At 42.7% G+C, this 13161-nt stretch overlaps 1 protein-coding gene across 2 annotated transcripts; it reads right to left on the reverse strand.

Annotated features, from left to right (window-relative positions):
• Nucleotides 1-3447: 3447 nt before the first annotated feature.
• LOC136441785 (tetratricopeptide repeat protein 28-like) lies at nucleotides 3448-11487 on the reverse strand. 2 transcript variants are annotated; one of them, XM_066438264.1, is made up of 4 exons: nucleotides 11416-11487; nucleotides 9529-9613; nucleotides 8892-9038; nucleotides 3448-7229 (listed from the first exon to the last, which is right to left on the reverse strand). In XM_066438264.1, exons 2-4 carry the CDS (start codon nucleotides 9581-9583, stop codon nucleotides 4585-4587), a joined length of 2847 nt encoding a protein of 948 aa, XP_066294361.1. In that variant the 5' UTR covers nucleotides 9584-9613; nucleotides 11416-11487; the 3' UTR covers nucleotides 3448-4584. The 2 variants fall into 2 exon arrangements, with proteins under 2 accessions (XP_066294361.1, XP_066294360.1); XM_066438263.1 differs by lacking the exon at nucleotides 11416-11487 and adding an exon at nucleotides 10931-11404.
• Between the last annotated feature and the right edge of the window lie 1674 nt (nucleotides 11488-13161).

Below are 13161 nucleotides of genomic sequence, written 5' to 3' on the forward strand. Positions count from 1 at the left end.
ATTTGGTTATCCTCAACTGTTTTTTCTGGTTTCAATTTATTGATTAAATCCCAGAAGGCACTTGGGCTTCTTTCCTTTAATAATGATAATTGATTCATAATTTGTTGATGAAAATCCCGCTTTTTCCTTTTCAATAATTTCTTGTATTCTTTTCTACATTGAAAGAACCTACCCCTAATTACTGGATTAGATGGATTTTTTTCAAATAGAGAGGCAATGTTTTTAACTTCACGCTTCATTTCCTTACATGTTTTGTCAAACCATTTCTTGTTTTGCATTCTTTGAGGGCGCTTCCTAATTCTTTTTAAACAGAGCGACTGTTCGCCCGCCTCTCTTAGAATAGCGCTAAATTCGGAGACATGTTTTTCGATTTCCATTGTGTTTGTGTTTTTTTGGCAAATAGAGGAGAGAGTGTGAAGTCTTTCGGTAAAGTTAGGTTTACTAAGTGAATAGAGGAATTTTTCGGTAGATTTTTCGTTCCAGTGGAACCGTTTGGGGAGAGGTTTGGAGTTTGGGCTTTTCTGTTTTACTTCGTAATTGTGCTTTGTTGGATTTGAGTGAATCAAAGTCGAAATCATGCAATGGTCTGAGAATAGCGAAAGCGGATTAACACGAAAAGATAAAATGTGTGGGATAAAGGACTGGCTGGAAATCATATAGTCTACAGTGCTGCTGCCGCGGGGTTGATGGCAGGTGAATTTGCCCTGTAGATCGCCAGCCACCCTTCCGTTTAGAATTCTTAGGTTTGCTTGTGCGCACAGATCGATTACAAGTCTGCCAAATTTGTTCGGAGGCGATTTGTCCATGTGTTGTCTGTCCGAGGAGAATGGACAGCTTACACCCTCGTCAGTGCTTCCATCCACATAATCGATAAGATTTCCAAGCCGGGCATTCAAATCTCCACCAAGTAGTATAAACCCGGCGGAACTGTATTTAGATATTTCGTTTTCAAGAATTTCTAGTGTGTGGTTGTCTGAGTACTTATGCGTTGTAGATGCACAGGGGCTTATATATGCTGAACAAATAAACAAATCTTTGGGTAGACCTAGTAGTTGTCTATCTATCTGTACCCACAGAACGTCTGTAGATTTGGATGGTGCTTTCTTTATGAAATTTGTGTATTTTTTCTTGTAGAAGAAGATAATTCCCTCCGAGGATCGTTTCGCACGTTTGCTCTTTTGTCTACTCTGATGGAAGTAATTGTAATCAGGAATGTTAATTTTTGAGTTGTCTGTGCTCCAGGTCTCTAGGAGCGAGAAGAAGTCAAATTTGCTGACACAGGACACAAAATCTATATCGTCTAATTTGGAGCCTAGCCCATGGACGTTCCAAACGCCAAAGCTTTTGCTTCCTGGAAATGATTTCATTTTGTTGGTAATTTTTAGAGAAAAGGAACAAACAAATTGTGTCTTTATCGTACAAAACCCCAATACTTCGCAGGATGATACTAGTTAAGCAATTAAAAATAATGATAATAGATAGTCTAAGACTAAAACTACGTAGTACGTAGATTGAGTGCATCTAATATATATATTATAAATGCGGCTCCGCCAGGCCGTCTAATCCATTCTCGTTCTGTATCGACAAGAACATCGTAATCATCATGTCTGGACGCGGCAAAGGAGGCAAGGGGCTCGGAAAGGGAGGCGCTAAGCGTCACCGCAAGGTTCTTCGCGACAACATCCAGGGTATCACTAAGCCGGCTATCCGTCGTCTTGCCCGTCGTGGCGGCGTGAAGCGCATCTCCGGGTTGATCTACGAGGAGACCCGAGGCGTTCTGAAGGTGTTCCTTGAGAATGTGATCCGCGACGCGGTGACCTACACCGAGCACGCCAAGCGCAAGACGGTGACCGCCATGGACGTTGTCTTCGCTCTGAAACGCCAAGGCCGCACCCTGTACGGCTTCGGTGGCTAAAGCAGGATCTGACCATCGACAAACCCCGGCCCTTTTCAGGGCCACCCAAATCTCCCCAAAAGAGCTGTATCTTCTCACAACAACACATGTACACACCTGACTCGAACAACGAGCATAATATTACCAAAAGACCCAAGCCGGTAAAGCAAACCCACAACAATGAACTATGATGGTCTCGTTTTCTTTGTAGTGATAGTCTTGTTGAGATGTTCTGTAAAGATGTGTGCACGGTTGGATACTAGGGAATGCGTGTGTGTGAAGCGTAGTATGTTTTAGTTTCTTGACATACTTTGTGAGCGTGAAGAAGATGATTTGCGTGGCGTGTGTGTGGAGAGATCTTAGTTGGTGCAATTGAGAGTGTGACTGTGTTTTCTATACCTTTTCTGTACGATCTATATCTTGTCGAATTCTGCTCGTTCACGCGTAGTGGCATTACTTAGCTCAGGTATATGTATCTGTCTCAAAAGTGCAGGCGCGTCGTAAGCCCTGTCGTTTAACCATACATACGGTTTTCCAAGAGTCTAGAGCGTGTTTACTGAAAAGTTAACCAAATATCTCAATATCTGAGGGCCAGTGACCAGCCGCTTCCATCAAATTAGTAAGTTGGACATGTCCTCTTGTACAGAAACCGAGTCAGTATCAATTTTGATACTCGGGAATGGAGAAATTCAACCGTAAAGTTAGAAAAGAAACACAAATTTCGCCGAGACAGACAGTAACACTGCCTTTCTATGGGGCAACAAGTAACGTCACACCGTGTAGTGAGCACATTTCCTTGTGCAAACCGGGGATTAGGGCTGGGCCCAACATATCCATCTGTTCATTACTTCTTCTGATCTGACAGATAGTCTTCTTCCACTGCTTAAGACAGGCCAATCAGCACCTAGAGAACAACAAACTTGCAGTTACGTTACGATAGAAAAGGACTTGAACCTTGCAGATTACTGCCTCACGTCAACACAGAGATAGAATGACCTGCCTGTAGAGCGGTTGGGCAAGTTATCATGCGTGAAAATCGGAGTGATGATTATCGATTATAGGGGTGTCAGATGACATGATCTGACTGTTTCGTTGTTTGTGTGTAAACTGTAGATTTGTACAAGGTCATAGGTCAAGGTATTTGTGAGGCGCGTGTGGGGTAACTTAGGATAATTGGGGAGAGTAACTTAAGACAGACATGTCTAATCGGCAGTGCGTATCGTTGCACCGTACAACATTTATTGCTTTCTAACTATTATTCAACTAGATTATTCTGGTGTTGAAATACAGTTGAAAATAGTTTAAAGAACAGAATAACTTCACAAGCAATTAATTAAAAAGAAATACATCGTGTGTGGATTGCTTGATACGTTGCTGAGCGGACGTATGCTGGATCAATGACATTTCCGTCTCATGAACATTGATACACAGTATGTTTCATTATTCGGCCTTTCACAATAATCAGATAATGCACGTTACTGAACTACCCTTACTTAAATCGGTCGATTTCCCTTACGATTTTCATTATAACGTCCAAAATAAAGAGACAAATATAAAGAATAAAGTAAGCAGGCTTTATTTTTTCGTAAATACCAAACATATATTTTCAGAATATCTAGACGAGCTCAGTAATGTTGTCCGTTAAGGAGTAGCGTTATATACAGTAACATACTCGTCGCATCTCTGAAATTAAGGCAAAAGTATTAGAATGTTAACGATTACATCCAAGTCTTATAACCCAGTACATGCTTAAAAAGGAACATAATAGAATAATCTTACTTTACCTGCTCCGTTTGATATGTAATCAAAGTAGTATCAGCATATTTTGCATATACAGTATTTTTCTACCTTTAGTTTTGTGACATGTACAAAGATTTATGAAAGATTGACTGAGAGATTTATGGAACTGGATATATTTCTCTCAAAGATTATTTCATCTTTCTTTTCAAAGCAATTATATTTAGCAATAGATTGAGGTTCTTCTAATATTTTTACGCTTCTAAATAAATAGTAAAGGCTAAATTCTGACAGGATTCCAACAGAATTGAATTTTATACCGCAAAATTTAAATCTACAAAAACCAGTTGTTTTGTGCTTGTTATGTGAAAAATCAATAAAAAAACAATCAAATAGAATAATGGTCTAAATCAGTTGTTAAAATATGCACAGAATTTCACTGTCGTCGAACATACAAAATAGCAACATTTTGTATTCTCCTATTAAAAATGTATTATTACTGAAGTCTGCTTTATATACAGTTAACATACGAATGACAAAACATTCATGAACCTGGCTATGCTTCTTAAAAAGCTAATTAATGCTTATTACATCACTTTTCTTGTCATAGGAACTAAATTTAACAATCAAATAAGTTTCAGCTGATATTCGTACTACACGTTTCTACACTAAATCGATAGGTCTAACAGGCTTCTTCTAGAATCCAGAATTTCATGCTGCAAAGTAAAATCTAACGGTTAATTTGCAGATAAATCCCTAACAAAACCAATTGTCTAAATCAGTTATGAGATAACACACAGAATTTCACTCTCAAATTAAGAATATACAACATAGCAACATCTTGTATTCTATGAAGCTGACAGTATAATCACTCAAAAATGCGACACATCTAGGGCACATACGGACATTAGTAGAGAAACTATGACATGTTTTCTACGCAGACTCCTGTGCGTTCAAAGACTAGCCAGCCACTCGGCGATATACTTCTGTTCCTGTTTGTTTCCTGTCTCCATGGCGATTGTCATGGCTGACTGATAGTGAGATCTGGCCAGGTCCGCTTTACCAAGAGCCTGGTAAGAATGACCCACGTTTGTGTGTGCCGTCATCTTATCTTCCTTCTCTTCGCTCATCGTCAGGTTCTTCTGATGCCACTCCAGAGCTGCCTCGTGATCCTTCATTTCATTACAAGTCAGTCCGAGCTTGTTGTAGGCCTGCCTCTCTGCGTCCTTTCTCTTCAGGTCCCTGGTTAATGCCAACATCTCGGTGTAATACGTGTGTGAAAGCTGTGGTTCATGTGCCCTGTGTGAATCGCCCAGCTTAAGGTAAGTGTCCGCCAGGTCCTGTTTGTTTCCTGTCTCCATGGCGATGGTTATGGCTGACTGATAGTGAGATGTGGTCAGGTCCAGGTTCCCCAGAGCTTGGAAGGAAGCAGCGAGGTTCTTATGAGCCTTTATCTGCTCTTCCTTGTCTCCAATTTCCTGGCTCATCTTTAGATCCTTCTGAAACCAGTCAAGGGCTTCCTGAAACTCCCCCATCTCATAGTGAGCCTGTCCCAGTTTGTTGTAGGCCAATCCTTCCTGACGCCTGTCCCCCAACTCCCTGGCAAGTGCGAGGTACTGTTCGTAATGTTGTATGGATGCACTTGGGGAGTGAAGTTGTTCCCTCTGCATCTCACCGAGACAGAAGTAAACATCCAGCTGTTCATGTAGATCCCCTGTCTGCTGTGCCATCTGTAAGGCTGTATTCAAATGGGATGTTGCCTGGTCCACTTTACCCAGTAGCCTGTACGTATCACCCATGTTCGTGTGTAGTATTATCTGTGATTTTTTGTCACCGTCCTCCTCTTGTATCTTCAGGGCTTTTTTGTACAACTCCATGGCTGCTTCATGCTCTCCAATATCATGATGGGCCAGTCCCAGTTTGTTGTAAACCGCTCCTTCCTGACGCCTGTCCCCCAACTGCTTGGCTAGTGCGAGGTGCTGTTCATAATACTGGATGGATGTACGTGGGGAGTGGAGTTGGTTCCTCTGCATCTCACCCATGTAGAAGGAAACCCTCATCTGTCCATGTTGATCCCCTGTCTGCTGCGCCATCTGTAAGGCCGTGTTGAAGTGGGATGTTGCCTCGTCTGTTTTCCCCAGCGACATGTATGCGTTACCTACATTCGATTGTGCATTTATCTGTTCAGCGTCGTCTCCGTTTTCTTGACCCATCTTCAGTTGCTTCTGGTACCACCCCAGGGCTTCCCCAAACTCACTCATTTCATAATAGGCCTGTCCCAGTCTGTTGTAGGCCAGTCCCTCCTCACTCTTTTCCCCCAACTGTATGGTTAGTGCGAGGTACAGTTCGTGATACGGGATGGCTGTACGAGGAGAGTGGAGTTGTTCCATATGTACGTCACCCAGACAGAAGCAAGCCTGCATCTGTCCGTGTGGATCCTCTATCTGCTGTGCCATATGTAAGGCTGTGTCGAAGTGGGATGTTGCCTGGTCCGTTTCCTCCATGGACAGGTACGCATAACCAACATTTATGTGTTGTGAGATCTGTGCTTTTTTGTCGCCGTCCTCTTCTCGCATCTTCAGGACTTGTTGGTACCACTCCAGAGCTGCTTGGTGATCCCCAATGCCATGATGTGCCAGTCCCAGTTTGTTGTAAGCCGTTCCCTCGGCACCCCTGTCCCCCAACTGTCTGGCTAGTGCAAGATATTGTTCGTAATACTGGATGGCTGTACGTGGGGAATCGAGTTGGTTCCTGTGCATCTCGCCCAAGCAGATGTGAATCTGCATCTGTTGCTGTTGATCTCCTGTCTCCTCGGCCATCTGTAAGGCTGTGTTCAAGTGAGATGTTGCCTGGTCCGTTTTCTCCAGGTACATATATGCATCACCCACATTTATGTGCGCTGTGATTTCTTCTTTCTTCCCTCCCTCTTCTTGTTTTACCGTAAGGTCCTTCAGATGCCAATCTAGAGCAGTCTCGTCATCATCCAGGGCACTACAAGCAATCCCCAGTCTAAGGTATGCTTCCCCCTCCATGTGCCTTTTCCCTAGCTCCATGGCTAGTGCCAACATTTCTGTGTGATACTTGTGTGAAACCTGTGGTTCTTCAAGCTTATCAATATGCAAATCGCCTAGCTTGAGGTAAATATCCAGCTGTTCAGGCTTATTTCCTGTCTCTTTGGCAACAGCCAACGCTGATTCATAATTAGTTTTTGCACCTGGCACCTGATCAAACAGTGCTAATGATGATGCAAGATTTTTGTTAGCTACACAAATGTCTGACTCATTATTTGCTGTGACTTTACAGATTTCCAAAGCTCCCTTATGGCTACGGATAGCTTCTTCTTCCATACCTAAAATGTCATATGTCAAACCTAGTCTGTTGTGGGATTTGGCTTCTTTTTTGTCTCCTGTCAGTGACTTAGAACATTCTAACATGTTCTGGTAATACTGCAGAGCTGACTGTAAGTCGTGCAGTTTTGTCCTGTAGAGATCTCCTATCTGACAGTACAGGTCAAACTGTTTTGCTTTCTCTCCAGTCGAAGCCGATGTGTTCAGTTCAGCTTTTAGGGTCTCAAGTTCGATCTTCACATGACGATCATCTGGCAAAAAAAGAGAGAGAAGCTTTGTTTATGCATATGAGTTTCAGTAGCAAGCAACTCATGATATACCTGCATACCTAATTATAAGTGCTGAGGTCATCTGCTGGCTTGTTCCTTCTAGTTTATTCAGGCTTGTTAGGTAACACGGCTTACTCGTATGATATCTTATTTGTTTGTTTATTTCACTTCTCCAAAACTGGAAGGCATGGCGGAACAGGTGAACCCCCGCAGGGGTCACCTTTTCAAGGCCGCCATGCCGAAACATACAAACTATACACAATATCAAAACATAATAATACAATATAAATGACCAATATAAATGAATCGACATGGTATTCAACTTAAGTTAACTTAACAAGATATACAATACAAAGATAGAAATGAATTAAAGAAACAGCACAATATACAATAATGAGGTAGTATTACAAATTAGCGGGGCCTATTAGCAACGCAAGTTGAGCAACTGCACGCTAGTGACCAAGTACAGGGTTCTTCTAAGTTGAATGATTGGGAGAACCTGCTTCTCATGAAAGAAACTAGTTTCCTCTTGAAGGTAGCCACATCAGCAGCGCTTGAAGCACTTGCTCCCAGCCCTCTTGTTACAACATCAAGTCTGTTCCAAATCGAGATAAAGCGAGGTGTGAATGAGGACGCAAATGTTGATGTTTTTACTCTATGTGGAACTAACATGTATGCTCTAAGACTACGGGGCGTTCTTGTAGGAAAGTTAGCTAGCCTGGCTACATCCGAGTCAAACACCTTTGCATGGGACTTAACAAATGTTATAACATCGGATACATCCCTTCTGTGAGACAGAGGCAGCAAGCCTAGGCTAGACAGTCTTGACTTGTAGTCGAGGTGACCTGCGGAAGGCCCAAGAATGAATTTCGATGCCCTCCGCTGGACACCCTCAAGAAGGGCTGTGAGCTTACGTGACGTAGGGCTCCAAACTGGTGAGCAATATTCCAGTACACTTCTGACAATGGAGAGGTACAACGCTTTCCGAATGTCAGAGTTGGAACTGAAGCCTACGGTACGCTTTAGAAAACCAAGCAATGAATTTACTTTAGCTACTGTACTGACAATGTGGTTGTCCCACTTAAGGTCCGATTTTGCTGTGACACCGAGGTCAGACATGTTGTCCAATACATTTAAAGATGAACCTGACATGTGATAGTTGTAAGTGATAGGACACTTGGAACGAGTAAATCTCAACACTTTACACTTGGATAGATTAAAACTCAGCTTCCATGTGTTACTCCAGTCGTGCAGTGAACAAATGTCCTCTTGTAACTTCATACAGTCATAAGTGTTGCGGATCTCACGGAAACACTTACTGTCATCCGCAAAAAGCGATGTCATAGAGTTGCTGGCATTATAACATCCCATTGCCATTAATCTTTATGTTCTTGTTATAGGACCTTATTTTCCAGATAAAACACAGAGCAAAGGAAATTATTGCATATTCATAGATAAACGGACACGTTTCCTTTGAATACCTAAGATTTCACCACTACCAGCGAAAAAAAACACAAGAAAAGAATCACATCGCCCTACTCACGCAAAGGCTGGAAAGTCATGTTATGTTACTGCAGCTACTTCCATACAGTAACATTATGCTATTAATGATCAAAGGTGTAAGTGTACCAGACATAGTCCCACCTGTAGCTGAGTTGGGTTCTACTTGAAGAGTTCTCCTCTCTGGTTTCTCCATCAGTCGCACCAGCTCATCGATGTCCAGCGATGCCAGTTCGGAGGCCGGATGCTGCGCTGCAGTGTCTTCATGTGACCCTGTGGCCTGTTGACCATCTTGAAATCAAAAATGAAATGGTTAAGATAGAAACAGTAGAAGTATCCAACTTGTCAGCACTTGGGGTCGTTGGAATAGTCAAACTATTCCAACGAACTCAAGTGCTACACATCCAACGTGATTGTTTGCATTTGTCTTTAGAGATCTTGAATCATTGCGCTCAGGCAACATCCCAAGGGTGTAAAGGTCTTCACGTTGACTTGATAAGCTATGTCACTTTATCGTCTTGTTGGTAGACCCGGAATCAAACTGGGACATCAGGATGACGCAACTGTTTTGTATTCGAAACGTGGGTTTTGTCCGACGTCAACACTGCACCATCATTCTTCAAATGTACTTATAATTTTCCTTATCTGTTTATATTTGTTTATACATGACTCATATCCACAGGCTTGCGTCGTTCCAATAGCTCCTGATATCAGACTGCTCGTGTCTAGCCCAACAAGACTCCAGACAGTTTCAAAGGAGAAAGCAAACTTGTTTCCCTACCTGGTGAGGCTGACGCTCCAGCTGGTGTAAAGACGGTAGTCACATTCACTTCCATGTGTCTCGGTTCTCTTCTCCTTTCAGTCTTCTGATAATGCATGGTTGAAAGTAATACGTCATACGTCACATTAGAGGGCGACAATGAAAACAATACTCAATTTGAAGTTTATGTCCACTTTCACCTTCCTCATAACATTAGGCTTCTTTTGCCGTTTTTCTCTTTTTGAGACTTCTTAAAACCTGCACAAGGAACCCCTTGCCAATCGTTCCGCTATCTTATATCACAAATCTCTAGAGGTGTTGCATTTTCGACTTCGTTGATAGATATAGCAATGCCTTCGAGAACCCCCCTCCCATGAACAAAAGGTACGTTTACCCGACTCGATCCACGAAGAAAGCCCTCCTCACACTCAGGTGTCCAACAGTCATGACATCTAAGCCTTTGAGCTTTTGCGCTTAGTCATCTAATCAAAGGTGTTGTTGCTTTCCTTCTTGTACAAAAAATTGACAGACACCCATTCAGATGCAGCACGTTGGAGACAAACATGCTGACCCCCCCCCCCCCCCCCGGGCTGAAACGGGCATATTCATCTGCATCTTCATGTTTGGCTGATACGCCAAGGTGAACAGAAAATTCAGATAATGTAAAATGATACTACACACATAATAATGTAAGCATACTCAGGGTATTAGTATACTCTAATTCTAGATCATCCTTAAAGTCACTGTCCTTTATTTAATGAGAATATATAGGTTACAGAAACGTTGCATAGCTTTGGTTGCTGCCGATAGAAAGGGAATTGTTAACCTTACAGATTACTGCCCCGATTCAACACAGATGGTATGACCTGTTCGGTGCGTAAACAACGGAGTGCTTCAAGGTCATAGGTCAATGAATTTGCCACGTCATTGTTGACTGTCTATTAGGTTATTTTAGATCATATCTAATGTATCTAAACTCATTCCCCTCCTTCTTGATGTAAATATCTCAATCCTGATGCCCAACCTTGCTGCAAAAGTGTTGGAATGTAGTATACCTTTGTTTGTTGACATGACTGTTTGTTTTACTGTTATCATGAACGATACGGAGTTTTCTAGGCCCCCTTGGTGATAATTATGGCACGTTATGTTTTCAGAATAGTCCGATTTTCTACCTATAATTTACAAGTAATGAACTCGTGCGAAGTGCTTTAATTTTGTTTTGTGGCTCAATTATTTTGGTTGTATTTGAACCTCCCTAAAGACAAAGGCGTTTACGTTTAACTGGTGATTAACGCTTGTTAACATTGAATTTATGCCAACATGTTACTGAGAATATACAATGGATAGATACAAAATGATGAGACAAAAGACAACACAAATCATTCTAGAGATACCCAGGGAGAATGGTGAATGTTTTACTCACTGTTGACGAGGGAAAGTTTCCCATATTCTAGACTGACGTTGTGTGTTGAATCTGGGCTGTAACAGGTGCGCCTATGCTATGTGTTACCGCACGGAATAATAGGGAGCGTAACTTAACACTGACGTTTCTATGGAGGCCAGGCTTAACGTCACACCATGCAGTTTACACAGAAACAAAAGGCACGGCCACAACTAAAGTGCTGGCAGCCATTTTGGGGCCTTAGATATCCACCGAGCGTAACTTAATACTTGTTTGACATATTTCTATGGGGTAACGTATAAGGTCACACCATGCCGTGTGCACTATAACAAAAGGCCCCGACACACCTGAAGGACTATGACCTGGCCCAAAATAACCACCTGTTTCTAGCTTCTTCAGACGAAATAAATAGCCTTCCACCACTGTTTAAGAAGGCAAGTCATTTCCAGAGAGAGTTACCAGCTTGCTGTTACATGTACACGATCGAAAGGGAATCTTAACCTTACCTATTGCTGCCCAAATTTAGCACAGGTGGTATGATCCGACTGCATTGTTTGTGCGTGCTGCAAGGTCATAGGTCAAGGACTTGTCACGTCACTGCTGGTTGTGTTCACGTCACGGAATGTTCTGATCGACAGACAATCGTTCTCAAATATCGAAATCAAAGTAAATGTGTTGACCCTTAAAGCAATTAAATCTTCTACAGACGATTGTTATTTGTTGACGATAAATATGTGAACAGTTACGGTGCCTGTCTGTCAGTCAAGACTGTTGTGGATTATGTTACCTGTGGGGGAAAGAATATGTAACTACTGTATGTCTAAAGCGGTTGAAGACGAAATACATTTTATTTCAAACTGCCCCTTCAATGATCGGGAAAGAAAAGAGCTTTTGAAAGAAGCCTCCAAAACTTACCACAATTTCCAAACGTTTACTGACGAAAATAAAACTAGAACCTTGTTAACCTCCCAAAGCCCACTCATTACAAAAAAGTGGGACACTTCGTCTTCCACTGCTTCCAAAAAAGAAGTCAAACCCAAAAAGCGTAGATTGTATGCCGTAGTAGTTTTTACAATAGCCATGTGTTCTACTAGTCAACATTGTTAACTCGCACTAACTACACAGTATACCCTTGCTATGTATTGTTTCATGTTGCAATTAGCCTAGCCTGGTCCCAGTCTCTAGGGTCGGCTTAGTGGTGTTTTACCGGGCCATGGCGCCAGTCAGTTTCTGATGGCCTTTCTACCTCTGGCTGCCATCCTACTTCCGCTACACCCTACGTCCGCTGCCTTCCTACTTTTCCGCCGCCCCTAGAGACTGGCAGGGTGTCAATACGGGCCTGATTCAAGGCGCATGAGATTGATGCGCCCAATGGGAACAGAGCAGACTGATCTAATTATTCCACTGAGCTCTGATTGGCGCGCCAGGTTGGCGCGCGTTTTCAGCTGTTCGCTCCCTCTGCTCATTACCATATCTAACATGGCCGCCATCTAAGACGAGCGACGAACGCGCGCACCACAAGGCTGCAGAAAACATTGTTTCTAAGGCTCTCTTGTTGCTAAACTAGCTTAAAATCTGAGCTATACTGGGTCCCCAATGCCCCTCTGATCTCATGGCTGTCACTCTGGAAATTAGCGTGAAAGGACAGCTGTTTACAGTCATCGTCAACATGTCGCTATCAGAACAACAATACCCGTGAGATTTTCGGGCGGCCGAGCAAGATCTTGATTATCACAAGGAGGTTAAACCTCCTTGATTATCACGATATTTCAGTTTGTATGGATTGGAGAATTGGGAACAACAACCTTTGGTATTTACTTGTGCTTCTAAACAAGGTATAGATTGATTCCTGGTGAACACAAAAGAGCACATTGCTACTGAGTACATGATGCAACCAAGGAGGTTTAATCTTGGTTTAATCAACTGACATGTTCCGCTAGCCAATTATCCTACACAAACAGATCCTGATTCGCCGCTGTGGGCAGCGCCCATGTCCAATCGCGCTGTCAGACCGCGAGACACCCGGCGCTGGGAGGGCCATAAATCGAGAGGATTTTCTATTATATCCGACCATACCGTAGGTGCCGAACTAATTAATCCGAGGCCGTAAACAACACCCCGAGCGGGCTAAGCTGTCTGGGCGGGTGAGGGTCACTCACAGTGCCGTAGAGATATCGGGGAGGCACCGAGGGTATGGATTCCAGGCTACAATTAGCCCTCGGGCAAGAACTTGCAAATAAAATTATATTATA

Source organism: Branchiostoma lanceolatum, chromosome 9 (assembly GCF_035083965.1).
Source record: "Branchiostoma lanceolatum isolate klBraLanc5 chromosome 9, klBraLanc5.hap2, whole genome shotgun sequence".
In the NCBI taxonomy this organism is placed as follows: Eukaryota; Metazoa; Chordata; class Leptocardii; order Amphioxiformes; family Branchiostomatidae; genus Branchiostoma; species Branchiostoma lanceolatum.

Coding starts and splice junctions, on each gene's coding strand:
- LOC136441785 (XM_066438263.1), bottom strand. CDS start 10,954: ATGGGAAACTTTCCCTCGTCAACA. Junction 9,039..9,528: donor TGGAGCGTCAGCCTCACCAG/GTAGGGAAACAA, acceptor TTTGATTTCAAG/ATGGTCAACAGGCCACAGGG. Junction 7,230..8,891: donor AGAACCCAACTCAGCTACAG/GTGGGACTATGT, acceptor TTTTTTTGCCAG/ATGATCGTCATGTGAAGATC.